We start from the raw sequence: 27,092 nt of genomic DNA on the forward strand, positions 1-27,092 counted from the left end.
AGTAGCTTGCTTTCTGGTTTCTGGCCCCCAAGTGCATTACTTTACATTTTTCTACATTAAATCTCATCTGCGATGTAGTTGCCCACCCCGTTATTTTGTTCAGGTCTGCTTGCAAGGTTTCCACATCCTGCATAGAAGATATTGGCATGCCTAATTTAGTATCATCTGCAAATACTGAGATTGTACTAGATATCCCCTCCTCTAGATCATTTATGAATAAATTAAACAGGATTGGTCCCAGGACAGAACCCTGGGGGACCCCACTTTCCACACCCGCCCAATCAGAGTACTCCCCATTAATCACCACCCTCTGTACTCTCCCCTGGAGCCAGTTCTCTATCCAGGTACTCACCTTATGGTCCATACCTACCTTCCTTAGTTTGTACAGTAAGCGTTTGTGGGGAACGGTGTCAAAGGCCTTTGCAAAGTCCAGATACACAACATCCACAGGCTTACCTTTATCTAAGTGGCAGCTCACTTCATCGTAGAAGGTTAATAGATTGGTTTGGCACGAACGATTTTTCATGAATCCATGCTGATTACTACTTATAATACCGTTTTCATTACTAAAGTCTTGTATGTGGTCCCTTATCATCCCCTCCAAAATTTTGCAGACTACTGATGTTAGGCTGACCGGCCTATAGTTACCCGGGATATATCTCGGCCCCTTTTTAAATATTGGTACTACGTTGGCTTTTTTCCAATCAGCTGGCACCATACCTGTCTGTAAACTATCCTTAAAGATCAAGAATAATGGTCTGGCAATCACCTGGCTGAGCTCATTAAGAACCCTTGGGTGCAAGCCATCCGGTCCCGGGGATTTATTTATGTTAAGTTTCTCTAGTTTAGCTCTAAGTCTATCCTCTGTTAGCCATGGCGGCACTTCCTGAGGTGTATTATTTAGTTCGGCCTTACAAGCAAGGTTCGTGTAGCCCCCCGATTCCTTTGTGAAGACTGAAGAAAAGAAATTATTTAACACTTCCGCCTTTTCTCTGTCCTCTGTGGCCATTTTTCCTTTATCATCTTTTATGGGGCCAATGTGCTCTGGCCTCGCTTTCCTACTGTTTTTATATACTTAACTACCTCAATACTGGGCACTTAAACCCCCTTCCTTCCCAGACCAATTTTCATCTTTTAGCGCTGTTGCATTTTGAATGACAATTGCGCGGTCATGCAACATTGTACCTAAACCAAATTTGTGTCATTTTTTCCCCACAAATAGAGCTTTCTTTTGGTGGTATTTGATCACTGTCAGGTTTTTTCTTTTTTGGTGCACAAATAAAAAAAGACAGAAAAGTTTGAAAAAAAAAAAAAGTTTTTTTGTTTAGGTTATAAAATTTTGTGAATAGATACGTTTTTTCCTGCACTGATGATGCCGCACTGACAGGCACTGATGAGGAGACACTGATTGGGTGGCACTGATGGGGTGGCACTGATATGCAGCACTGATGGGCACTGATAGGTAGCAATGATATGCAGCACTGATGGACACTGATATGTGGCACTGATAGATAGCACTGATATGTAGCACTGATGGGCACTGATCGGCGGCACTGATGGGCACTGGTGGGCACTGATAGGTGGCACTGGTGGGCACTAATGGGCGGCACTGATTGGCACTAATGGGCGGCACTGATTGGCACTAATGGGCGGCACTGATTGGCACTGATGGGGGGCACTGATTGGCACTGATGGGCGGCACTGATTGGCACTAATGGGCGGCACTGATTGGCACTAATGGGCGGCACTGATTGGCACTAATGGGCGGCACTGATTGGCACTAATGGGCGGCACTGATTGGCACTAATGGGCGGCACTGATTGGCACTAATGGGCGGCACTGATTGGCACTAATGGGCGGCACTGATTGGCACTGATGGGCACTGATAGGCAGCACTGGTGGGCAATAATGGGCACTGGTGGGCAGCACTGGTGGATGGCAATAACGGGCACTGGTGGGCAGCACTGATATATGGCATTGGTGGGCAGCACTGATAGGAGGGCACTACTGGCAGGCTGTTTGCCATCCCTGGTGGCCATGGTGGGCATCCCTGGTGGCCATGGTGGGCATCCCTGGTGGCCATGGTGGGCATCCCTGGTGGCCATGGTGGGCATCCCTGGTGGCCATGGGTGGGCATCCCTGGTGGCTCTAGTGGCATCCCCTCCCCCCAGGGCTGCACTGGCAATCAATCATCTGATTACCAGCACAGACCCCCCCTGTGATCAGTGAGTACTTAGAAATACTCACTGATCACCCCAGCTCCAGTATCGATCCTCTTCTTCTCCTCCCTGACAGGATCTGTCAGGGAGGAGAAGAGATCGAAGCCGTTACAACGGCTGTATTTACATTGCATGACGGCTGTGATTGGACACAGCCGTCATGTGATCAGGAGGGCCAATCACAGGGCCCTCCTGACGCATCTTGTTGCGCTGTGTCCGAGGGACACAGGCACATCGGGATCGCGCCGCTGCGCGTGCCCGCGGCAGCGCGATCTCGCTCCTTCTGAAGGACGTTCCGGAACGTCCATTCAGAAGGACGAGACTCCCACCCGGCCGTATATGTACTATGGCCCGGGTGGGAGGTGGTTAAAGAACTTCTTGGGGTTCTTTTTACTCTCCTCCGCTATATGTCTCTCGTGTTCTATTTTAGCCGCCCTGATTTCGTCTTTACATTTCTTATTACACTCTTTGTAGTGCTTAAATGCTGCCAATGACCCCTCAGTCTTGTCTTTTTTGAAGGCCTTTTCTTTAGCTCTAATATACATTTTTATGTTGGAGTTTAGCCACCCAGGGTTTAGTTTTGCTCTTTTAAATGTATTTCCCTGTGGAATGCACTGGCCCACCCCCTTGTTAAGTATGCTCTTGAAGCACTCCCATTTTTCCTCCGTATTCTTTGTTTCCAGGGTTCTATCCCATTTGATATTTTCTAGCAGCGAGCGCAGTTTTGGGAAATTGGCTCTTTTGAAATTCAGTGTCCTTATATTACCCTTGTGTTTCCTATTACTGTAATTAATACTGAAACCAATTGACCTATGGTCACTGTTCCCTAAGTTGTCCCGTATTTCTATATCCGTGAGCAGGTCTGTATTGTTGGTAATCAGTAGGTCAAGTACCGCATTGTTTCTTGTCGGTGCATTCACCATCTGACCCATGAAATTGTCCTGCAAAACATTTAGGAACTGCCGAGCCTTGGCTGAATGCGCCGTTCCTTCTGCCCAGTCTATATCAGGATAATTAAAGTCCCCCATTATAATGACATTTCCCATCCTTGCTGCCAATCCTATCTGTAACATGAGGTCCGCCTCACCCTCCTCCCTCTGGTTGGGGGGCCTATAGCATACGCCCAATATTACCTTCCCCACCGTGCCTTTCCTTTGAAGCTCTACCCATAGGGATTCTGCCTCGTCCATAGCTCCATTATTATCATCCCTCATATTTACCTGTATAATGTTCTTAATATACAAACATACCCCTCCCCCTTTTTTACCCTCTCTATCTCTGCGATAAAGGGAATACCCCTGAATGGTCGCCATCCAGTCATGAGAGCTGTCAAACCAAGTCTCAGTTATCCCCACAAAATCTAAGTCCTCCTCAAACATCAGCAGCTCCAGCTCTCCCATCTTGTTGGCCAGGCTTCTGGCATTGGTATACAAGCCTCGTAATTTTAATGGGTTACATTTATCCTCATTTGATGTTTTTAGGCTGCTCTCTTGATTTTTCCCCGTACCCACCCTGGAACACCCTACCGCTAATGCCCCCATTTCTGCCCTCTGAAACTTGCTTTCCACTGGCTAATTCTACATCTGTACCCTCCCTCACCCCCCTCTGTTCCAGCACCTCCAGTAACTTCCTAAACTCAACAGTTCTCAAACCATTTTCAGTTGCTACAGTTGTCCGGCTTGTTAACTGTTTGGTGTTCTGCCACTTCTTTCTCCACCTTCTGCTCTGCTGGAACCCAACTGCTCTGCCCCTTCAAGTAACAACGATCCCTTCCTGTAGATAGGCCGCTGGTTGTTATGGAATAGCCAGCCAGCAAAACCATGTATATTCCAAGTGTTACTTCACCTGTGAGGTGAAAGAAACCACTAACAGCAGGTGAGAGGTGTGCACATCATTCTAAAGGGGCTGCTTCACCCCCCTCTCTACCCCCTGCTTCCTTTTCTCTGGTGGGTACAAGACACATTTTGTGATATACTATGCTGCCAAATTTTATGAATGAATCAAGTACTGCTACATTTCTGCTGGTGTGCAGTCATTGGGTTTTTATTTATTTGTTTTTGGAGGATGTTTTCATCTTGGTAAATGTTCTGGAATTTATACTAATTGTTTGTTCAATGATGAAGATGAAAGGCAGGAGCAAATTATAGAGCTTTTATCATTGCAGTAGGATTAATGAGGTATATAAATAAACAAGATATATTTGTGTAATGACCTTAATAACACTAGAGCATTCCACTGAAGGAATTTTCCTATTCCCAATATCATTATATATCTATTTTATGTTGCTTCATAAATGTTAGTTAACTAGTGTAACAGTAGACACTGCGAAGCAGGAAAAGGCCTCACACACAAGAATTGTTAGATACTGTACTAATCCCCCTCCTGGTAGCTATCCTGATTAACCTGTGTTAAAAAAATAAATAAAATAAACCTGTATACTTACCTGTTTTAATATCCTCTGGTCCTGTCCCTGTGTCTGTGAGGTGTGGCTGCAGGGGAAAGAAGGAGTGTTAGGCTGCATTCACACTTGAGCGTAGCATTTTACCGCGTTTTTTTTACCGTGATTTTCAGGCGTTTTTGGAGGCAGACATTGACATCTATCAAAAACGCTGGTAATCAGCCCAAAAAGAAGCTCATGTACTTTTTTCAGCTACAGGCGTTTTTGCAAAACGCTCAGATGTGAACAGGGGCCATTTAAATGAATGGGGTTTTACTTGTTGGGCGTTTTGGAACGTTTTTTTTTTTTTTAGCGTTTTTGGAGCTGAAAAACACTCAAACGCCCAGGTGTGAATGGAGCCTTAAGGGAATTCTAAGAGCCGTGACATCACTCATAGACTTCCATGTCCTAGCCATTGTGGGCACTTTCCCCTTCTCCACTGCAGCTGCCACTCACTGACACAGGGGAGCCCCAGCTATGGGATCACATGACCGCAGCAGAGTGGACCAAAAATGGGTAAGTATACAGATTTTTTTTAAAACCGGTTAAGAGGGATAGGTAGTGGGAGGGAGGGGGGTCGTGGGGGGCAGAAGGAAAATATTTAAGCATAGTTGGAGTTTGGCTTAAATTTCTCTTTCAAGTATTAAACTGTCCTTGTGCATCAAGCCTCTTCCTGCTGGGATGTCTACTGTTCCACTGGGTAGCTGTAATGTTTTTGGAGCAACATAAAATAGATATTCGCTAGGCTGGAATTCAAATTTTAAATTCTATATACATACATACATACATACATACATACATACATACATACATACTGATTTGTGGTGCGATTTATTTATTTTCTTTCTTTTTTCTTCTCCCTATTAGTCATGACAAGACAGCAGAAATAGCCAGTTAGTCATGTAATAAAGTGCATCTTTTATAGGAAATCTCCTCCTTTTTTTAAAATATTAAAGTGGTTGTAAAGCCTCCCCCCCCCCTTTTACACACTCCCCTTTTTCTTAACTAAGCACAATCCAATCCAGAGATGTGCACAAGCGCAGCGGCTCTTATTCTACTCATTGGACAGATTGAGAGGAGCCATTGGCTCCCACTGCTGTCAATAAAAAGCTGTGATGCAGGGGGCAGGGCCGAGTCCCACTGTCTGTGTCAATGGACGCATCAACAGGACTTGGGAGTGAGCCCACATGTGTGTCCCCCATGGAAAGCGGCTTTCCGTGGGGGGCACCTAATGAAAGGGGGGGGGGGTCCCAGAAGAAGAGGATCATGGCTGCTTTATGCAAACCACTGCACAAAGCAGGTAAGTATAGGCATGTTTGTTTTATAAAAAAAATGACTGTTTACACTCACTTTAAATTATATTTAAAGTAGAAGTAAACCCTCCTATCGGTTTTAGTTGCCATCTTGGCCTCTGTTTAATCTGCAACTGCCATGATCTGTTAGGACACCAGCCATTGGATGGTTTGACAGTTTGGTTGAAAGCACATCCAGTGTGACTGACTGCTAGCATTTCCAGCATGCCGAGAATGTTAACTTTTTTTTTTTTTTAAACTATCAAATCGATGGGTTTACTTCCGCTTTTAAGTGTAGAATTTTCCCTGTCTTTCAGATAATGGCTCTGCATCCACGTCGTGTTCGGCTAAAGCCATGGTTGGTGGCTCAGGTGGACAGTGGAATGTATCCAGGTCTGGTATGGCTGGACAGGGAGGCAAAGAGATTTCAAATACCATGGAAACATGCAACACGTCATAGCCCTCAGCATGAAGAGGAGAACACCATTTTCAAGGTGAGCAGTACATTCTTCCATTAAGATGCATCACATTTTGTATGAGGGTAATGACTTTCATCCTAAAATGAGGGTGGAATGCGTGTGTGTTTTCCACTTAGATACTGCTGATCTACAGATTGCATGTTCAAAATATGTTCAGTAGGTTGGGAGGGCAGAGTTAAATAGTGGTTTAAACATGTTCATGGAAGTTCATATTCATGGAAGTTTTAGCTGCGAATTAAACTAAATTTGTTCAAGTTGGACTTCCTAAAGGATAAATCTACTTTTATGGGGGAAAAATGCAATAAATAAAAAAAAAATGGCGCATACAATTGCGACTCGGGTCATATTGTAATTGAATATTCTTAAAAATTACCTTTCCTTTTCAATCAACAGTGCTGTAATTTTTTGTAAAATGTAATGCACTATGGCTACCTGTAAGGAGTTCTGTATACAGAATGTGTACAGAACACCTCTCAGAAACATTTCCTGCTTGCGTGATTGGCTCATTGATTTTCCCAGAAGTCTGCACTAAGATGCAAGTCAGATATCGGGTATCCCCTGCAACAAAAATGTCATTTTTGGTGAAATACTCCCAATAGGAAATACTGTCTAAAGGTATACAGACCCTGCAATTTCCTCATTAGAGCCCTGCAGGTGCAGCAGCTGGTTGTTAAATAAAAAAAAAAAAACACTCCCATTAGATTCACTTACCACATGGACACAAACACACAGGGATTTCTTCAGAATAACAAGGTAGAAATGTGTAGCAAAGTGTGTTAAAATCCCTGATCAATGCAAAGAGTTCCTCTTTTTTTAAAGATGGGGAAGCCACTGGGTTCTGTAACAATGGCGGGCAATGTTAACTGCCCTCTTTTTCTTGCCCCCTTTCTACCCCCAAATTCTAAATTCTGTCCACCAAGGTTCACCCACTTGTCAATGCGCCCCAAACCCCCTACTCCTCCCGCAAACCTTTGCTCCCTACTAGAATAGTATAAGAACCTTTTTCATTTAATTTTTTTTTTTTTGTTCTTTTAATGACTTCATAGGACAAAGTGACAGGGACTGGAACGCACAGTGAAAATTTTCCATATTCATGCCAGGCACTTAGGATGATCTCCTGAGGTCAAAGGGCAGAGTTCTTAACAGAGGTGTTCAGTGGGCCCTGCCATCTGCTTAGGCACAATCTAATGTTAGATGAGCCCTGCAGGTACCTGCTGAAGGAGAAAACCAGCCTGTAGCCCACAGTCTGAGAGGCCAAGCAGCTTACATTTATTAGATAGTTGCCATTTTCAGCCAGATCATCAAAATAGCTACCTGCAGACACCATCAACCAAGACTAATCTGGGAGAGGAGAAAATGGACCGGTTAGAAATGCCTGTTTGATTGCTATTGAACAGTTGTCCACGGTTAGGGTTGTGCTGACCTACAATGAAGTCTGGTGGTGGCCAGATCATGTCTGACTACCCTTTACGGCTTATGCACATGAGCGTAAATACAGGCAAATGGACCCATGCACACAAGTATGGTGTCTATGGCCAGCTTTACAATATGTCTTCCTTTTTGATTAGTGAAAGTAAACCGAAAACCTAAAACATTCATTTAAAAACAATTTTATTTACTTCCTTACTATTTTTATGCTTGAGGCATGGTTTTGGCACCGTGCTCCTGTCTAATAAATTTATCTTGAAAAAAACATTCACAAAGCGAATTTTGCATTTCATGGACATCTATCATAATGGAAACCTAGACTTCCAAAAGTGACATTTTTTTTGAAGATGCAGGCTTTGATGTCATCCTGATCTAAGCTTTTCTACCTAGTGAATCACAATTCGCAAACAAGAATGTGCATGGCAGCCAAATGTTACTTTTTTTTTTTTTTTTATAATGCTAAGAGACTTTTTAGAGTAGAATATTTATGCAGTGGACGCACCACTGCCATACTCTGCTTTACATTAATGATCACTTATGATACCTTTTTAACACACTGGGTCTAATTTTTATTTTTTTTTCACCACTGGTTTTTGTAGATTTGCGTTTTAAACATCCGATTTCCTAAAGGGTGGAATAAAAGTTTAGTGCAATATAACTTTTAAATGTTAGATGGTACAGTTTTGATTGTACAAGTGTCAAGACCAGTGTTTAGAGGGGTTTTGGAAAGGGAAAAAAAAAGACTGAGGCATTTGGTTATAAAATAGGAACTGTCCCACCAAATGGGGACATTAAGAGCTATTATCTGTTAATGATTACTGCAAATATTGCACTTGGCTCCAAAACGGAAGATATCCATGTCTTTTCTTTGTTTGTTTTACTCTAAAGTGTTGAAAACATATTCTGGTAAACTATTGCTGCCAATAAATGGAATAATGTATCTTTTATAGGCATGGGCTGTAGAGACTGGTAAATATCAAGAAGGAGCTGACGATCCTGATCCAGCAAAGTGGAAGGCCCAATTGCGCTGTGCACTTAACAAAAGTCGTGAATTTAAACTAATGTATGATGGAACCAAAGAAGTTCCAATGAACCCCGTTAAAATCTATGAGGTCTGTGACATACCTCAATCCCAAGGAGCTATTATAAACCCAGGTAAGATTAAAACCAAAAGGTGCGTTGGCATTCTAAATGCAGACATTGACTCCGTTATATTTTTTCTGCATTGTGCTTGAGGTTTGACTTTTTGCATTTCCGTTTTTTGATTAATTAAGATTAGAAATTGAAGTGTACGCATGAGCACTGCAAAATATTTGCTATAAAGACCGTTTTAAAGAAAATTAAATTTGTTTGAGCAGAAAGATTCCATTTTCACGACAAGCAAGTAAAGACTAGGAAGACTGCAGATAAGTTTACAGTGTGTAAATGCAGTCATAGCAGGAAAAACAGGCATGACTTTATTGTACCTGTACACAAAGCTGTAGTGTACTACACATTTAGACAAATTCAGTAAGGCAAATGACAATGTCAAGAGCAGTAACTGAGAAGTAATCCATACCAACCAATCGGAATGCCTTTCTTATGTGAATATAATTTTAGGTGCTCTGTTTACTGCACTTGACATTTTGCACTGTTTTTTTTTTTTTTATTGTTGAACACCAAACTAGGTTTGTGACCGCAGCAGAGACTATCGGTTGTTTGATTTTTCATGTTTCTAATCATTTAATTTTACTGCAACAGGTTCTACTGGTTCTTCACCATGGGATGATGAGGAGTATGAAGAGGATGATATAAGTCAATCACAGATGCATGTCTCTATTCAGGAGCCCTTTAATGGCTTGAGAATCAATGGTTTGTGTCAGTATATTTTTATCATAGGATATAATTAAAAGGGCACATAGTTGGTTATGTTTGAAACTTGAAGATGTTAATAGCAGGAATGCCACACTTAAAGCAGTAAGGTTTTGGCAAAGATCACTTTAGTAGCCCTCCTCCACCTTCCTAAACAATATTTAATCTTTACCTCTAAGCTACCATTTAGATACCAACAGACATTGATTCTATTATGGAGAAGTGAGAATTACAGTAGGTGTTTCTTACACTTGCCAGGTTGTCTGTTGGTTAAGGTGGGGGAGAAGAACAAGGAATGTTCTGAAGCCAGATGTCTCCATGTCTGTTATTCTTTGTAAGCCATCCAGCTTTCTATGGCAAATCGAAATACTTTAATGTAACCCTGTACTGCGAGAAATGTAGAGGCTGCTATTTCATATCCCTTGTGAAATTGGTTGATCCAAAGATTTCAGTAATTCTGGTCCACCAACAGCTGGAAAATCTACTTGGGTAATAAAATGTTGTAGCTGAGGCATGTTCCTTGGAAAACATGGACCAAGCTAAAATCTAAGAATTATCTTGAACTCGAATAGTAGATACTGCTTTTTGGTTTAATATGTTAATTATCTTTAATTCAGAAAATAAGACCTTGTTGCTGTGGTTTAAAGTAACTAGCACAATTTTTAGATATTGAATATCATGAAGCGTCATCCTAGGAGGTGTTCTGGTAATGAAATGATACGTTGATTCATGCACACTGGACTTTTACAGGCATAATATATTTATATTGTAATTCCCTGACACTTTCTTGTATCCAAAGAGCCACACGTGGCACGTACAGCCTGACATACAAATGACTGACTGGCTTTACATGGCTGTTCGGTTGTAAACGCTAATGCTTCATATCCACTGTATTTTCCAAACTTAGAACTTTTGCGTTTGCAAAATGTCAACCACGCATACAAGCTGTATGCAGGACATGACTAAAGCGCTGGGAGGTTACATTAGGCTTTTTGTCCTGTGCAAGCCCTGTGTGCATGAACCCTAAAGCTACTTTGTTGAACACTTTTTTTTTTTTTGTCTGGCCTTTATTTGGTTACATTGTGCCTCTAGCAATGCATATACTACAGTAAGTCGCTATGCAGGTAAAATAATATAGAAGTTCTGTTCTCATATTTCATGGATAGTGTATAATTAACTACTCCCAAAGATTTCATCACAGTTTGAAACTTTTTCTGCCCAAATGCACAAAAGTCTTAATGCAGGAAGTTTTTTCCACACATAATGAAACTTGCTGGTTTGCAGCTAAATTTAAGGGTTTGTGAAATGCCATTATACTATTGCAGGGCAGATTCTTAAAGGGTTAGTAATGTTGCCCAGCCTGTCTGTCAAGATTTGGGAATGATGAAGCTCATGACACAAATATGTGACCTGTATTTGCCATAAATATTCAATGTACTGTTGTGCTGCTGAAACCGGAGAGCATCTGAAGGAAAATAGCTATTCTCCTTCACTGTATTTTGAGATAACTGTTGCATTTAAAAAAAAAAAAAAAATATCCCATCAATTTTTTTTTTTTTTTTTTTATTGAAAAAACGTATTCAGTGGCAAGTTCTAAATCAAGCATGTCCAACCTGCGGCCCGGGGGCCGCATGTGGCCCACTGCCCCCTGACAGTTTTTTATTTTTGCTGGGGTGGAAGGAAGACGAGTCGGGGGCATGGCCACAGCGGTTTCCAACTAACTGTAGACAGAGGCCCCCTTGGTGGGGAGGAGGGGGGGCGAGCGCCGATGGATTACAAACAGAGGAGGGGGGGGGGGTTCTCCTGCTTACCCGGCGGCCACTGTCATACGAAGTCCTGCCTCCTTGACTGGCTCCTGTGATAGACAGCACATTGGTGACGTCTATCATAGGAGCCGGTCCAGGAGGCAGGACTTCCTATGACAGCGGTTGCCGGGTAAGCGGGATTTCCCCACTCTGTGTAATCCAACAGCTCTCCTCTCTCTTCATTGCAGACTGCATTGGATGGGCTTGCACTGGTGAGGCTACATTGGATGGGCACTGATCAGGCTGCTTTGGATGGGCATGCACTGGTGAGGATGCTTTGGTTGGGCACGCACTGGTGAAGCTGCATTGGATGGGCACTGTTTAGGCTGAATTGGATGGGCACGCACTGGGCTGCAAGTGCCGTGCGATCTCCCGGCTTCTGCTGGAGACTTAGGAAGTCTGCAGTCAGTGACAGGGCCGCTGCTTCCTGTATAGTTCCGGCTCTGTCACAGGCGGAGTGATATGAAATGTACTCCACCTCCGCCTGTGACAGGAGCCATACAGGAAGCAGCGGCTCTGCTCTCTACTGCAGCCGCTGCTTCCTCCAGCAGTACCTGCATGAACAGCAGTACCCGCCAGCAGTCTACAAAATAAGTAGAAAAGGTATGTGCATTAGCGTGAGTAAATTGTTGCAATATGTTTTTTAATAACTTGTTGTGTTTTCTCATATGTCATGTATGAATAAGGACATGACATTTTCTGGCTGTCTAAGTCATATGTGCTAGGGGTGGATCTATCCCCCAACACATAACTGTAATTGTCCCAGTATGTGCAGTGTCTGACTCCTCCCACCATGACCACTTCAAATCACTGCAGTGGTAATGGTGGTTAGAGTGTTTGTATACTGATTCCATTTCATTTGATCATCCTCTAGTTGTGTTTAAATTAGTGCTGGGGGGGAGGCGAGGTGGCGCGGGAAGGGCACGGCGGCATTTTATTGCTTATCTATCTTAACTATAGTATATATTTTATATGCGGCCTGCGAAAATTTCTCTACACTCAATGTGGCCCAGAGAAGCCAAAAGGTTGGACACCCATGTTCTAAATGTTCATTTGAGGGGGGGGGTGGAGGAATCCAGTAGTCCAAACTGTCTTATCTTCTGATTTCTTTAGAAATGTAGTGCAGCTGTAATTTATTGTTGGCATTTGTGCAAATTTAAACATGCCTGCTTTTTCTTGTATCTCTTCAGATTCCCCCATGGCCCCAGCAAGCTTGGATAGCTGTCCTCCTGAACCAAACTGGCCAAAGTCAGAACCGCAAGACATGGAGGTTCCCCAGACCCCATCGGGGATAGATCTTTTCGGTTCTCCTGAATTGTGGATTAGCTCCCTACCAAGTAAGTAACTATGGTACAGGAACTGAAAAAGAAAATTGAACTGTTTTCATGCCAACATTTTCTAAAGCATTAAAACTTAATTTTGCTTTACTCCACTGTAGGCCACTCTTTTTTGTGAGTGAAAGCGTTACTTGCTGCATATGTATTTAGATAGCCTGGCATTCAGATTGCTGGTGCATTAGAAAATCTGATTCACTGAGACAGTCTAAACATTTTCTAAAGTTGAGAGAAGGGACAATTTTTTCCTAAAGTAGAAGTCAGATTGTTTTCCTTTCTTTTACAAACCTGTACCAAATCCAGTTATTAGATGGGCAAGTACAGTGGGTACGGAAAGTATTCAGACCCCCTTAAATTTTTCACTCTTTGTTATATTGCAGCCATTTGCTAAAATCATTTAAGTTCATTCTTCTTCCTCATGAATGTACACATAGCACCCCATACTGACAGAAAAACACAGAATTGTTGACATTGTTGCAGATTTATTAAAAAAGAAAAACTGAAATATCACATGGTCCTAAGTATTCAGACCCTTTGCTCAGTATTTAGTAGAAGCCCCCTTTTGATCTAATACAGCCAGGAGTCTTTTTGGGAAAGATGCAACAAGTATTTCACACCTGGATTTGGGGATCCTCTGCCATTCCTCCTTGCAGATCCTCTCCAGTTCTGTCAGGTTGGATGGTAAACGTTGGTGGACAGCCATTTTTAGGTCTCTCCAGAGATGCTCAATTGGGTTTAAGTCAGGGCTCTGGCTTGGCCATTCAAGAACAGTCACGGAGTTGTTGTGAAGCCACTCCTTCGTTATTTTAGCTGTGTGCTTAGGGTCATTGTCTTGTTGGAAGGTAAACCTTCGGCCCAGTCTGAGGTCCAGAGCACTCTGGAGAAGGTATTTGTCCAGGATATCCCTGTACTTGGCCGCATTCATCTTTCCCTCAATTGCAACCAGTCGTCCTGTCCCTGCAGCTGAAAAACACCCCCACAGCATGATGCTGTCGCCACCATGCTTCACTGTTGGGACTGTATTGGACAGGTGATGAGCAGTGCCTGGTTTTCTCCACACATACCGCTTAGAATTAAGGCCAAAAAGTTCTATTTTGGTCTCATCAGACCAGAGAATCTTATTTCTCACCATCTTGGAGTCCTTCAGGTTTTTTTTAGCAAACTCCATGCGGGCTTTCATGTGTCTTACACTGAGGAGAGGCTTCCGTCGGGCCACTCTGCTATAAAGCCCCGACTGGTGGAGGGCTGCAGTGATGGTTGACTTTCTACAACTTTCTCCCATCCCCTGACTGCATCTCTGGAGCTCAGCCACAGTGATCTTTGGGTTCTTCTTTACCTCTCTCACCAAGGCTCTTCTCCCCCGGCCAGCTCTAGGAAGGGTTCTGGTCGTCCCAAACGTCTTCCATTTGAGGATTATGGAGGCCACTGTGCTCTTAGGAACCTTAAGTGCAGCAGAAATCTTTTTGTAACCTTGGCCAGATCTGTGCCTTGCCACAATTCTGTCTCTGAGCTCTTCAGGCAGTTCCTTTAACCTCATGATTCTCATTTGCTCTGAAATGCATTGTGATCTGGAAGGTCTTGTATAGACAGGTGTGTGGCTTTCCTAATCAAGTCCAATCAGTATAATCAAACACAGCTGGACTCAAATGAAGGTGTAGAACCATCTCAAGGATGATCAGAAGAAATGGAAAGCACCTGAGTTAAATATGAGTGTCACAGCAAAAGGTCTGAATACTTAGGACCATGTGATATTTCAGTTTTTCTTTTTTAATAAATCTGCAACAATGTCAACAATTCTGTGTTTTTCTGTCAGTATGGGGTGCTATGTGTACATTCATGAGGAAGAAGAATGAACTTAAAGGATTTTAGCAAATGGCTGCAATATAACAAAGAGTGAAAAATGTAAGGGGGTCTGAATACTTTCTGTACCCACTGTATCTTAATGCGGTTGTATCCCCTGTGTGTATAAAAAAAAACCCTGCAAGACAATGGCATAATGTGCTAGTATGCATCGCATACTAGCACATTATGAAATACTTATCTTGGAACAAAGCCCCCACACTGTCGCCCGGACACCGCTGAGGGAGCTGACATGTTCCCTCTGCGTCTCTTCTGGGTTCGGTGGCTCTGGTGCTGTGAGTGTCCGGAGCCGCGATGGCATGCGCGGGGGTTCACTTTCCGGCAAGGAGTTCTGAAGGTCCGGCCGGACCTTCAGAGCGCATGCGCCACTGGTGTCAGCGGGTGCATGCAGGGTGAATGTCTCCAAAACTGTGCAGGTTTAGGAGATATTAATTTTACCTACAGGTAAGCCTTATTATAGTCTTATCTAATAGGTAAAATGTAAAAAGCGGAGTACACTACCGCTTTAGGGTAAACCACTTCTGTTACCTTTCCTGACTATGCCAAATCCTCCATTTGTGTCCCAGACACTGCAGCCTATAATGGCAGGGTTTCAGCAACAGAAGCGAAGCTGTCAGTCCAAAAATAAGTGAGCATGACCAGGTGAAGCCAGGTGCTAATTAATAAGCTGCAGACTTGTGAATCCGCAGTGATCCTCAGAGGTCTAACTATAACCTTTTCGGGGCCTGGTTCAAGGACCCACGATGGGCCCATCCCACTGAACCCAGGGCCCTTTACTTCTATCGTAGGACCCTCTATTACGGTCTTGCAGTGAGCCCACAGTGGCGGAACGCCAGGGTCTGGTCACAAGTGCAACCTTTGCAAGCCCAGTAGTTCCGCTACTGGTTTCAGTAATTTTTTTTTACTTTTTTTTTTCCATTATATATTTATTTTTACAATATTTATTTATTTTTATTTTTACAAACATTTATAGCACATAATGAACAGGAATAGCTCTGTACAGAGTTCCTATTTATTCATAAACTGAAGCGGAGTAAGCCTAGTTTACTATGCCTCAGCTATGAATGAGAAAAATAAATAAAACAAAAACCAGAATCTACTCATTGAGGCAAGAAAGGGGCTGTTTAATTACACATTTACAGGCTCCTTCCCTGCTCTCCATCCTGTCAGATCCCCCAAAGCAGAACTGTGGGGGGGGGGGGGGGGGGGAAAGAGGCTGGGAGAGTGCACACGGGCCCAGGGACCGTTGAGGTTGACCAAGAGAGGACAGGTTGCATATTTAGGAACCGGTCCATTCATTTCTCTCCTGCCGCCCCTGGTAACCATGCATTGCTGCCATGCCATTACATGATGCTGCGTTAGGTGGACCTCTCTGGCAGGACAAAGCTATTTGTAGGACTTCGCAAGGAGCTAAGAGAAAAATACAGATGCACTTCGTTAATTGCTGCAGCCATGGGAGGTCATAGTTCTGCTTTAAAACTATTCCAATACAACCAGTACCAAGTGATATATCTTCCACAAGAAAACATGGTATCTGATTTTTTGCTATTGGCCAAAACTATGTTGTACAAAGAAGGAGCACCATTCTTTTAGATGGGATCTTGTGGGCACATGTCTTTTATTGTATACATTTGCATGTAATTATTTTGCTTTGTTGCTATATATACATTTTATATACAGTCAGGTCCATAAATATTGGGACATTGACACAATTCTAATGTTTTTGGCTCTATACACCACCACAATGCATTTGAAATGAAACAAACAAGATGTGCTTTAACTGCAGACTTTCAGCTTTAATTTGAGGGTATTTACATCCAAATCAGGTGAACGGTGTAGGAATTACAACAGTTTGTATATGTGCCTCCCACTTTTTAAGGGACCAAAAGTAATGGGACAGATTAACAATCATAAATCAAACTTTCACTTTTTAATACTTGGTTGCAAATCCTTTGCAGTCAATTACAGCCTAAAGTCTGGAACGCATAGACATCACCAGATGCTGGGTTTAATCCCTGGTGATGCTCTGCCAGGCCTCTACTGCAACTTCAGTTCCTGCTTGTTCTTAGGGCATTTTCCCTTCAGTTTTGTCTTCAGCAAGTGAAATGCATGCTCCATCGGATTCAGGTCAGGTGATTGACTTGGCCATTGCATAACATTCCACTTCTTTCCCTTAATAAACTCTTTGGTTGCTTTCGCAGTATGCTTCGGGTCATTGTCCATCTGCACTGTGAAGCGCCGTCCAATGAGTTCTGAAGCATTTGGCTGAATATGAGCAGATAATATTGCCCGAAACACTTCAGAATTCATCCTGCTGCTTTTTGTCAGCAGTCACATTATCAATAAATACAAGAGAACCAGTTCCATTGGCAGCCATATATGCCCACACCATGACACTACCACCACCATGCTTCACTGATGAGGTGGTAAGCTTTGGATCATGAGCAGTTCCTTTCCTTCTCCATACTCTTCTCTTTCCATCACTCTGGTACAAGTTGATCTTGGTCTCATCTGTCCATAGGATGTTGTTCCAGAACTGTGAAGGCTTTTTTAGATGTTGTTTGGCAAACTCTAATCTGACCTTCCTGTTTTTGAGGCTCACCAATGGTTTACATCTTGTGGTGAACCCTCTGAATTCACTCTGGTGAAGTTTTCTCTTGATTGTTGACTTTGACACACATACACGTACCTCATGGAGAGTGTTCTTGATCTGGCCAACTGTTGTGGACGGTGTTTCCTTCACCAGGGAAAGAATTATTCGGTCATCCACCACAGTTTTCTGTGGTCTTCCGGGTCTTTTGGTGTTGCTGAGCTCACTGGTGCGTTCTTTCTTTTTAAGGATGTTCCAAACAGTTGATTTGGCCACACCTAATGTTTTTGCCATCTCTCTGATGGGTTTGTTTTGTTTTTTTTCAGCCTAACGATGGCTTGCTTCACTGATAGTGACAGCTCTTTGGATCTCATATTGAGAGTTGACAGCAACATATTCCAAATGCAAATAGCACACTTGAAATGAACTCTGGACCTTTTTATCTGCTTCTTGTAAATGGGATAATGAGGGGATAATACACCTGGCCATGGAACAGCTGAGCAGCCAATTGTCCCATTACTTTTGGTCCCTTAAAAGGTGGGAGGCACATATACAAACTGTTGTAATTCCAACACCTTTCACCTGATTTGGATGTAAATACCCTCAAATTAAAGCTGAAAGTTTGCAGTTAAAGTACATCTTGTTTGTTTCATTTCAAATCCATTGTGGTGGTGTATAGAGCCAAAAAGATTAGAATTGTGTCGATGTCCCAATATTTATGAACCTGACTGTATGTGCTTTTGTTTTTTTTTTTTTTTTTTTCTTGCAGTGACAGATCTTGAGATCCAGTTCCTCTACAGGGGTAAAGAAATGATTCAGACAATGACTGTCAGTAACCCTCAAGGCTGCCGGCTTTTCTATGGTGACCTAGGTCCAATGCCCAACCAAGAAGAACTTTTTGGTCCCATCAGTCTTGAGCAAGTGAGATTTCCAGGCCCAGAGCAGATTGTAAATGAGAGGCAGAAGTTGTATACTAGTCGCCTACTAGATGTCATGGACAGAGGACTTATCTTGGAAGTTAGTGGGCATGCCATCTATGCTGTTCGACTTTGCCAGTGCAAGGTTTACTGGTCAGGGCCATGTGCCCCTTCACCAAATACTCCAAATCTGATTGAGCGCCAGAAGAAGGTGAAACTTTTCTGTCTTGAGACCTTCCTAAGTGGTGAGTTTATTTTTTCTTCCTTCCTTCCTTGCATACTGTAACTCAAATTTTTTGAGCAGTGTAAATTTGCATTAAAGAAACACTTTGAAAGCACATCAGATCTCAATGGGGAAAAATATCATGCAGGATATCTATACTGATATAACTGGGTAATGTGTTATGCCACATCGTTTGATGGAAATAAAAATCATCTACCTACAGAGGGTAGAATTCAAAGTTAAAAAAGATGCAGCAGGCTTGTCAATTTTACTGAAATTTTATTGCAGCAATTCAAAATGGAACTCCGTTTGTATGGCTCCCACGTGCTTGTATGCATGCCTGACAGCGTTGAGGCATGCTCCTAATGAGATGGTGTCCTGGGGTATTTCCTCCCAGATCTGGACCAGAGGTGTCCCAGAATGGGACCCATAATGTCCCAGAGGTGTTCTATTGGATTTAGGTCAGGCAAGTGTGGGGGACCAGTCAGTGGTATCAATTTCTTCATCCTTCAGAAACTGGCTACATACTCTCGCCGCGTTAGGCCATCAATTGTCATGCACCAGCATAGAGTCTGACAATGGCTCCAAGGATTTCATCCTGATACCTAATGGCAATCAGGATGCCATTTTCTGTCTAGCCTGTAGAGGGCTGTACGTCCCTCAATGGATATGCCTCCCCAGACCATCACTGACCCACCACCAAACCGGTCATGATGAATGACGACGTTACAGGCAGCCTAATGTTCCCACTGCTTCTCTAGACTCTTTCACATCTGTCACATGTGCTCAGGATGACCCCGCTCTCATCTGTGAAAAGCACAGGGTGCCAGCAGAGTACCTGCTTCTTTTGGTCTTCAAAGGCAAATGCCAATTGAGCTCCACAGTGCCAGGCAGTGCGAACAGGGCCCACTAGAGAATGTTGGGCCTTCAGGCTACCCTTATGAAGCCTGTTTCTGATTGTTTGGTCAGAGACCATCACACCAGTGGCCTGCTGGAGATAATTTTGTAGGGCTCTGGCAGTGCTTATCCTGTTCCTCTTTGCACAAAGGAGCAGATACCGGTCCGGCTGATGGATTAAGGATATTCTACGGCCCTGTCCAGCTCTTCTAGAGTAACTGCCTCCTGGAATCTCCTCCATGCTCTTGAGACTGTATTGGGAGACATAGCAAACCTGGCAATGGTACGTATTGATGTGCCATCCTGCCTGTGCAACCTCTATATATAGGGTCCAGGTATTGCTTCATGCTACCAGTAGTGACACTGGCAAAACTAGTGAAAAACAGTCAGAAAAGATGAGTAGGGAAAAAATGTCAGTGGTCTTGACCTTTTTTAAAACCATTCCTGTTTTGGATGTTGGCTCCAAACACCAAAGCAGCTGAAACTGATTAACAACCCCCTCTGCTACTTAACTGACCAGATCACTATCCCAGGAGTTTAATTGACTTGATGCTATACTCGAATTAAAAAGTGTTATTTTTTTTTATTTTTTGAGCAGTGGTAATAGACCTATTGCATCTAATTTGAAGTAAATCACTAAAAATTTATCTGCACATCAGTTATAGCAACCTTAGTTACAAAAAAAAAAAAAAAATCCTTTTTATTCCCTAATAAGAGCTAACAAACTTCCCCTTTCCCTTATACACCCTTTATAACCACTTCAGCCCTGGGTTTTACCACCTTCATAACTAGGCCATTTTTTTTTTTTTTTTTTTGCTATTCAGCGCTGCGCTACTTTGACAATTGCAATGCTGAACACACATTAAATTTTATAGTTTTTTTTTATTTTTTTTCAAACAAAAAAAGTATGTGTGTGTGTGTGTGTATATATATATGTATATATATATATATATATATATATATATATATATATATATATATATATATATATATATATATATATATATATATATATATATATATATATATTAATATAGTGTGTGTGTGTGTATATGTATATATAAATTTCTTTCTGCTTTAAAATATATCCCATTAAAACCTTTAAAAAAAAAAAAAAATTGAATCTCTTAATTTTGGCTAAAAAAAAAATCCCAATAGGTGTATATTAATTGGTTTGTGTAAAACTTGTAGCATCTACAAACTATGATGTGTGTCTATACTGGAATTTTTATTTTAAACTAGTAACGGTGGTGATCAGCAACTTTATAACGGGACTGCGATTGTGGGGTGGGTGATCTGACACTAACCAATGGTGGGGGGATCTGACAGACTGCCGCTGACATCACCAGTGACACTATTACAGTGATCAGTGCTAACATGCACTGTCGCTGTACAGATGACACCGGGCAGGAAGTGGTTTGACATCTAGATCAAGATGTTAAGTGTGTGTGTAACAAGTGTTTGTGTGTACTTCTTTTACTGGGGATCTAGTTGTTTTTTTTAAATTCCTGCTTAGCAGGAAATAAACAATGAGATCCTCTGGCACTGAGCACAGTTCTGTGTTTACATTCAGAGCTGTGATCAGGTAAGCTCAGAGCCGATCACAGAGTGCTGGCGGTTAATCATTGGCTTGGACCATGTGATTTTTTTTCCCCTTTAGAACCACTTTAACATAATAAGAACTTGTAGAAAGGAGCAGGATTCTGCTAATGGTCTGAGTTACACTCTTTTTTTCTCTCTCTCTTTTAGAACTAATTTCTCATCAAAAAGGAGGTGGAACTAAGCAGCCTCCCTTTGAAATCTACCTGTGTTTTGGAGAAGAGTGGCCTGACGGTAAACCAAAGGAGAGGAAGCTGATTATTGTGCAAGTGAGTATGATAAATACTGCTGTACAGCTAGCAAGAAAGGTTACATATGTACAGCAGTTCTCAGACCAATTACCCATAGAAAATGGGTACCAAAACAAATGTAACAGTTTTAACCTCATCCTAAATTTTATGAATGACTAGCTTCTACTGGCACAGCCTGCTTCACTCGGAAGCAATTTGCAGGTAAAACAGCAAAGACGAAACAAGCTTTGCTGCTTCTAAAAAAGTTACATATTTTTACTGTAAACGAAAGATCACTCTTAAAAAGAATTTTATATCACTCTTAACCAGATTATCCTTTGTTCATAAACCTGGCTGACAACATTTCTGATCCCATATCTGATAACATTGAATACCGACCATCACCTCCTACCTCCTTTTTTTTTCTTTTTAATGTCAAGGTAAAACTAAAACCTAACTAACGCTAAACCTGCTCTGTGCCACATTCTAAACCTAATCCATCTAATCCTGCAAACAAAAACCACTTTCCTTATTCTGCAGCCGAACTGGTTACATAGTTACATAGTTAGTGAGGTTGAAAAAAGACAACAGTCCATCCAGTTCAACCTATGATGTGTGTGTGTTTGCTTTTAACCGTACATTGTATACCCCTGTATGTTGTGGTCTCTAAGGTGACCATCTAACAGTTTTTTGAAACTATCAATGCTCCCTGCTGATACGACTGCTTGTGGAAGGGAATTCCACATCTTTACCGCTCTTACAGTGAAGAACACCTTACGCATTTTAAGGTTAAACCGCCTTTCCTCTAGTTTTAGTGAGTGGCCATGCGTCTTATTGTATTCCCTTACTCTGAATAGTTTGTTCCTTATGCCAGGGTCGCCAGTACAGTATTTGTACATTGATATCATATCCCCCCTCAATCGTCTCTTCTCCAGAGAGAATAGGTTCAGTGCTTGTAGCCTTTCCTAATAGCTGATGTCCTCCATTCCCCTAATTATTTTTGTTGCCCTTCTCTGGACTCTTTACAATTCCAGCACATCCTTCCTGAGGACCGGTGCCCAGAACTGGACAGCATACTCCAGATGTGGCCGGACCAGAGTCTTGTAGAGAGGGAGAATAATCTCTTTATTTCTGGAGTGAATCCCCTTTTTTATACATCCCAGTATTCTGTTGGCTTTACTTGCAGCGGCTTGGCATTGCATGCCACTGCCAAGCCTGTTGTCTACCAGTACCCCCAAGTCTTTTTCCATCTTAGACTCACCCAGAGGTTCCCCCCCCCCCCCCCTAGTGAGTAGCTTGCTTTCTGGTTTTTGGCCCCCAAGTGCATTACTTTACATTTGGTCTGGTCTCCAGTGGCAGAAGCACAGGCAGCAATAAGAGCCAAACAAAATGTATTACTCTTATCCATTTTTCCAAAACTGGGAAAAGAAAAGAGAAATCCTGGAGTTGAACTCAGTGAAATTTTTTTTAGAAATGTTAATTGTGCCAAGTAGTAGCTTGCGTAATTTTACATTTTTGCCTTAAATTCCTCCTGGCAGATGTTTCCAAAACCATCCCCTATATTTTATACAGTGTCTTGGAAAAAGTATTCATACCCCTTGAAACTTTCCACATTTTGTCATATTGCAACCAAAAACGTGTATTTTATTGGGATTTTATGTGATAGACCAACACAAACTGGCACATAATTGTGAAGGGGAAGGAAAATGATACATGGTTTTACATATTTTTTTTGTTTTTTACAAATATGTGAAAAGTGTGGCGTGCATTTGTATTCAGCCCCCCTGAGCCAATACGTTGTAGAACTACCTTTTTCTGCAATTACAGCTGCAAGTCTTTTTGGGTATGTCTCCACCAGCTTTGCACATCTAGAACGTAATGTTTTTGCCCATTCTTTGCAAAATAGCTCAAGCTCTGTCAGATTGGATGGAGAGTGTCTGTGAACAGCAATTTTCAAGTCTTGCCACAGATTCTCAAATGGATTTAGGTCTGGACTTTGACTGGGCCATTCTAACACATGAATATGCTTTTGATCTAAAACATTCCATTGTAGCTCTGGCTATATCTATATATATATATATATATATATATATATATATATATATATATATATATATATATAATATAATATAATATAATATAGGGTCGTTTTCCTGCTGGAAGGTGAACCTTTACCACCCCAGTCTCAAGCCTTTTGCAGACTCTAACAGGTTTTCTTCTAGGATTGCCCTGTATTTGGCTCCATTCATCTTCCTGTCAACTCTGACCAGCTTCCCTGTCCCTGCTGAAGAAAAGCATACCCACAATATGGTGCTGCCACCACCATGTTTCACAATGGGGATGGTGTGTTCCGGGTGATGTGTAATGTTAGTTTTCGGCCACACATTGCTTTTTGCTTTTAGGCCAAAAAGTTTAATTTTGGTCTCATCTGACCGGAGGACACTTTCTTCCACATGTTTTCTGCTTTCCCCACATGGCTTTTTGCATGGGACCCTTTTTATGGCTTTCTTCTTGCCACTCTTCCATAAAGGCCAGATTTGTGGAGTGCATGACAAATTAGTTGTCCTATGGACAGATTCTCCCACCTGAGCCGTGGATCTCTGCAGCTCCTCCAGAGTTACCATGGGCCTCATGGCTGCTTCTCTGATTAATGCTCTCCTTTCCTGGCCTGTTAGTTTAGGTGGACGGCCATGTCTCAGTAGGTTTGCAGTTGTGCCATTTTTTTTTTTTTTTTTTTGTAGAATCTAACCCTGCTTTAAACTTCTTCACGACTTTATTCCTGACCTGTCGGTGTTCCTTGACCTTTGAACAAACCTCTGAGGGCTTCACCGAACAGCTGTATTTATACTGAGAATAAATTACACACAGGTTTACTCTATTTACTAATTTTGTGACTCCTGAAGGCAATTGGTTCCACTAGATTTTAGTTGGGGGTATCAGAGTAAAGGGAATACAAAAGCACGCCTCACTTTTCAGATATTTGTTAAACATTTTGAATACCATTTATCATTTTCCTTCCACTTCATAATTTATGTGCTACTTTGTGTTGGTCTACCACATAATCCTAATAAAATACATTAGCAATTTTTAGTTGTAGCATGACAAAATGTAGAAAATGTCAAGGGGTATATATACTTTTTCAAAGCGCTGCATATGGCTGCTTTCTTTTTTTGATATTATATATATATATATATATCTCCCTTCCAAGATTTTGTTTAAATTTGAAAATAATGGCATTTAGTGGTTCTGCAAAAGTTACCATAAACTCCTTTTAAGTAACTTACACAACAGTTCAGAGTCTGAGGTAGTGGGATACAATTGTTTCGCACTACTGAGCCAGGTACTTTTTATATTAGTTTTATTTAGCTTCCTGTGTGAGACAAGTTGAAAGGGGTGCATAGGGTAGCACTCTCCTCCCATATAAGAAGCAACTTCCCACACTTTTGAAAAGACAGCTGAAAAATATGTAAACTTTCACTGCTACAACTCTATTTCCCAAATTATTTATTAAGGTCATATGTTATATGTCTTATCTTAGAGTTTATATATTGAAATGAAACCAATGAAATATAAGGCTTTTAAAACCTTTTTTGGAATTTTATTTAACCATTTACTTATGACACCACTGGGTGGCCAATTAGCCTATTAATGCCTGTGAACCAAGACATCCTCAGACAGCTTTGTTCTTAGACTCTGTACAGAGTAATTCTGAGTGGCTCTTTATTTTGGGATCACCCTGATTGGTCATAGAGACCATTTAAAGTGTTCACAGATGTAGTGTTTACATCTGTGAGCCGCCCTCTTCCTCTCACAATGGAGAAAGGAGTGGAAAGAGGAATTAAATTGGAAGTAAAAGCAAAACCTACCCCCATTCTAAGCCTAATCTATCTAGCCCTGAAAAGAAAAGATTGCTATACTTGCCTATTCTGAAGCTCCTCTGGTCTGGTCCCAGGCTGAGTTGACAGCAGTGGCTTCAGTGTATAGGAGAGACAGCCGACAATAGAAGCCCCATAGTAAGTCTATGGGTGAAGTCCCTTCCCAGGCATTTCCCAGCCGTTGTCACATTTTTCCTGCGCGCGCGCACACACAAGGTGAGACCAGACTGAAGTGGCTTCACAATTAGTAGGTATAGCAGTCTTTTCCTTACGAGGTTAGATTGGGTTTAGAATGTAGGTGGTAAATTTAGTTTTGTCTTGCCTCTACTTCCACTTTAATGACTCTTATAAGAAGTCACTGTGAAAAACACCCCACTGGCCTTTCTGGCCATGACCATCTTGAGTAATGGCAGATAATTCATGTAGCATTTACTTCCTGGTTTCCATCTTACCTTAGCTTAGGCATGCAGGCAGAAGGTTGTGCTTAGCTTAGAAAAAAAACCCTTCTCCCCCCCCCCCCCACCCCCCACCTTCCTGGTTCTTAGAGCTATAACATTTGCCTAGCTCTGGGAACCAGGAAGTAACTGAACAATGGTTAAAAAAATGAAAAGCCAGTAGATATACTCTCCAATCATCTATGAACTAATGGTAGCCGCATAAGGATTAAAAATGGTCATGGTTTTAGAAAGTGATGTTCTGCTTTAACTCGCCTTCTTATCTATGCATCTGGTCTCCAGCTTGCCCCTTTGTGACCTGCATATTAACCTTTTAATCTCCCTTTTTCCACTGTATGTGATCTCTATGGTAACCTCTTTGCCACCTCTTCTCTATGTATGGACCTGTATGGTAGTGCTCCATTATCTAGCTCCATTTGCTCTGGTCCCGCTGTGCAAGACTAATGCTATATAGTTCATAATTTAGTTTAGATTAGTGTGTTTTAACTGTGTGTATGTTCCACTCCACAAGTGCTTTTGATAAGGGTTTTTTTTTTTCACTTTACGCTCCCCAATAGTAAATACACTTCAAGCATGCTTTGAGATTAATTTTTATTTTCTGTTATTCACAGATCATTCCAGTAGTCGCTCGGATGATTCTTGAGATGTTCTCTGGAGATGTCACTCGATCCTTTGAAAGTGGAAGTGTTCGCTTACAAATTTCTGTTCCTGATATTAAGGATAACATTGTTGCCCACCTCAAACAGCTTTACCGCCTTCTACAGAATCACCAGGGTCCAGACCCATGGCCAATGTTACCACAACAGAACATGCAGCCGCCAAATCTGCACCCTTCAAATCTGCAGCCACCAAACCTACATATCGCTCAGGCACTGCAAGCTCAGTGATGACAAGGATCGGAACTTTGGGAACTTTGTATATTATCCACTGGAAACTCTCCTTACTCAGCATGGTAGTTGGGACTGTTAAGGCGTATCTTGCTTGAAGGATGACTTTCAGTATTCTGTTAAATCCGTAAAAGCAGACCCCCCCCCCCCTGTACATTAATGCAGTTGGCTTTATTCTACTGTTTGTACATGCTTGAGTCAATGAGTACTTACCCAATGTTTTATAGTAGCATTCACTGACATATCTACTGTGGACTTTTAAATGTAAAACATCTAACTCCTACATTTATTGATAAATGTCATTCAAAACTTAATTGAGAGTATAAGGGTTAGATAGAGCATGGGTGCTCAACCAGTGGCCCTCCAGCTGTTGCAGAATTACAAGTCCCATAAGGCGTTGCAAGGCTGACCGTTACAAGCATGACTCAGAGGCATGATAGGACTTGTAGTTCCACAGCAGCTGAAGGGCCACAGGTTGAGCACCCATGGGTTTGAGGTATCCAACATTATATTTACATTTTTTGCAGGCTTGCTGTTTAGATCCTTAACAGAGAAGTTCCCCAAATGATAGTGCCTTGAATGATATTTGCTGCTTTGTTTCCTGCTTTTCAGTTTTCCAGTAAAGTCAGTAGTAAATGAACGTTATTCTATTCTTACTAGAGTAGTGCAAGAAAGCGAGATCCTTGAAAGGAACTTTGACAGTGGATCTATTTG

General features: G+C 41.9%; 1 protein-coding gene across 2 annotated transcripts in view; it reads left to right on the forward strand.

Annotated features, from left to right (window-relative positions):
• IRF6 (interferon regulatory factor 6) overlaps nt 1-26,450 on the forward strand; it is a 36,982-nt gene extending 10,532 nt beyond the window's left edge. Inside the window, exons 2-8 of one of the 2 annotated variants that reach the window (XM_082245834.1) lie at nt 6,266-6,442; nt 8,806-9,010; nt 9,596-9,712; nt 12,702-12,848; nt 18,065-18,457; nt 21,082-21,200; nt 26,103-26,450. In XM_082245834.1, the coding sequence (XP_082101960.1) occupies nt 6,269-6,442; nt 8,806-9,010; nt 9,596-9,712; nt 12,702-12,848; nt 18,065-18,457; nt 21,082-21,200; nt 26,103-26,378 (1,431 nt within the window). In that variant the 5' untranslated portion in view covers nt 6,266-6,268 and the 3' untranslated portion in view covers nt 26,379-26,450. The remainder of the gene's footprint in view (nt 1-6,265; nt 6,443-8,805; nt 9,011-9,595; nt 9,713-12,701; nt 12,849-18,064; nt 18,458-21,081; nt 21,201-26,102) is intronic. The other variant, XM_082245835.1, reaches the window with a different exon arrangement.
• Nucleotides 26,451-27,092: the final 642 nt, after the last annotated feature.

Source organism: Pelophylax lessonae, assembly GCF_965119305.1.
Source record: "Pelophylax lessonae genome assembly, chromosome: 2".
NCBI lineage: Eukaryota > Metazoa > Chordata > Amphibia > Anura > Ranidae > Pelophylax > Pelophylax lessonae.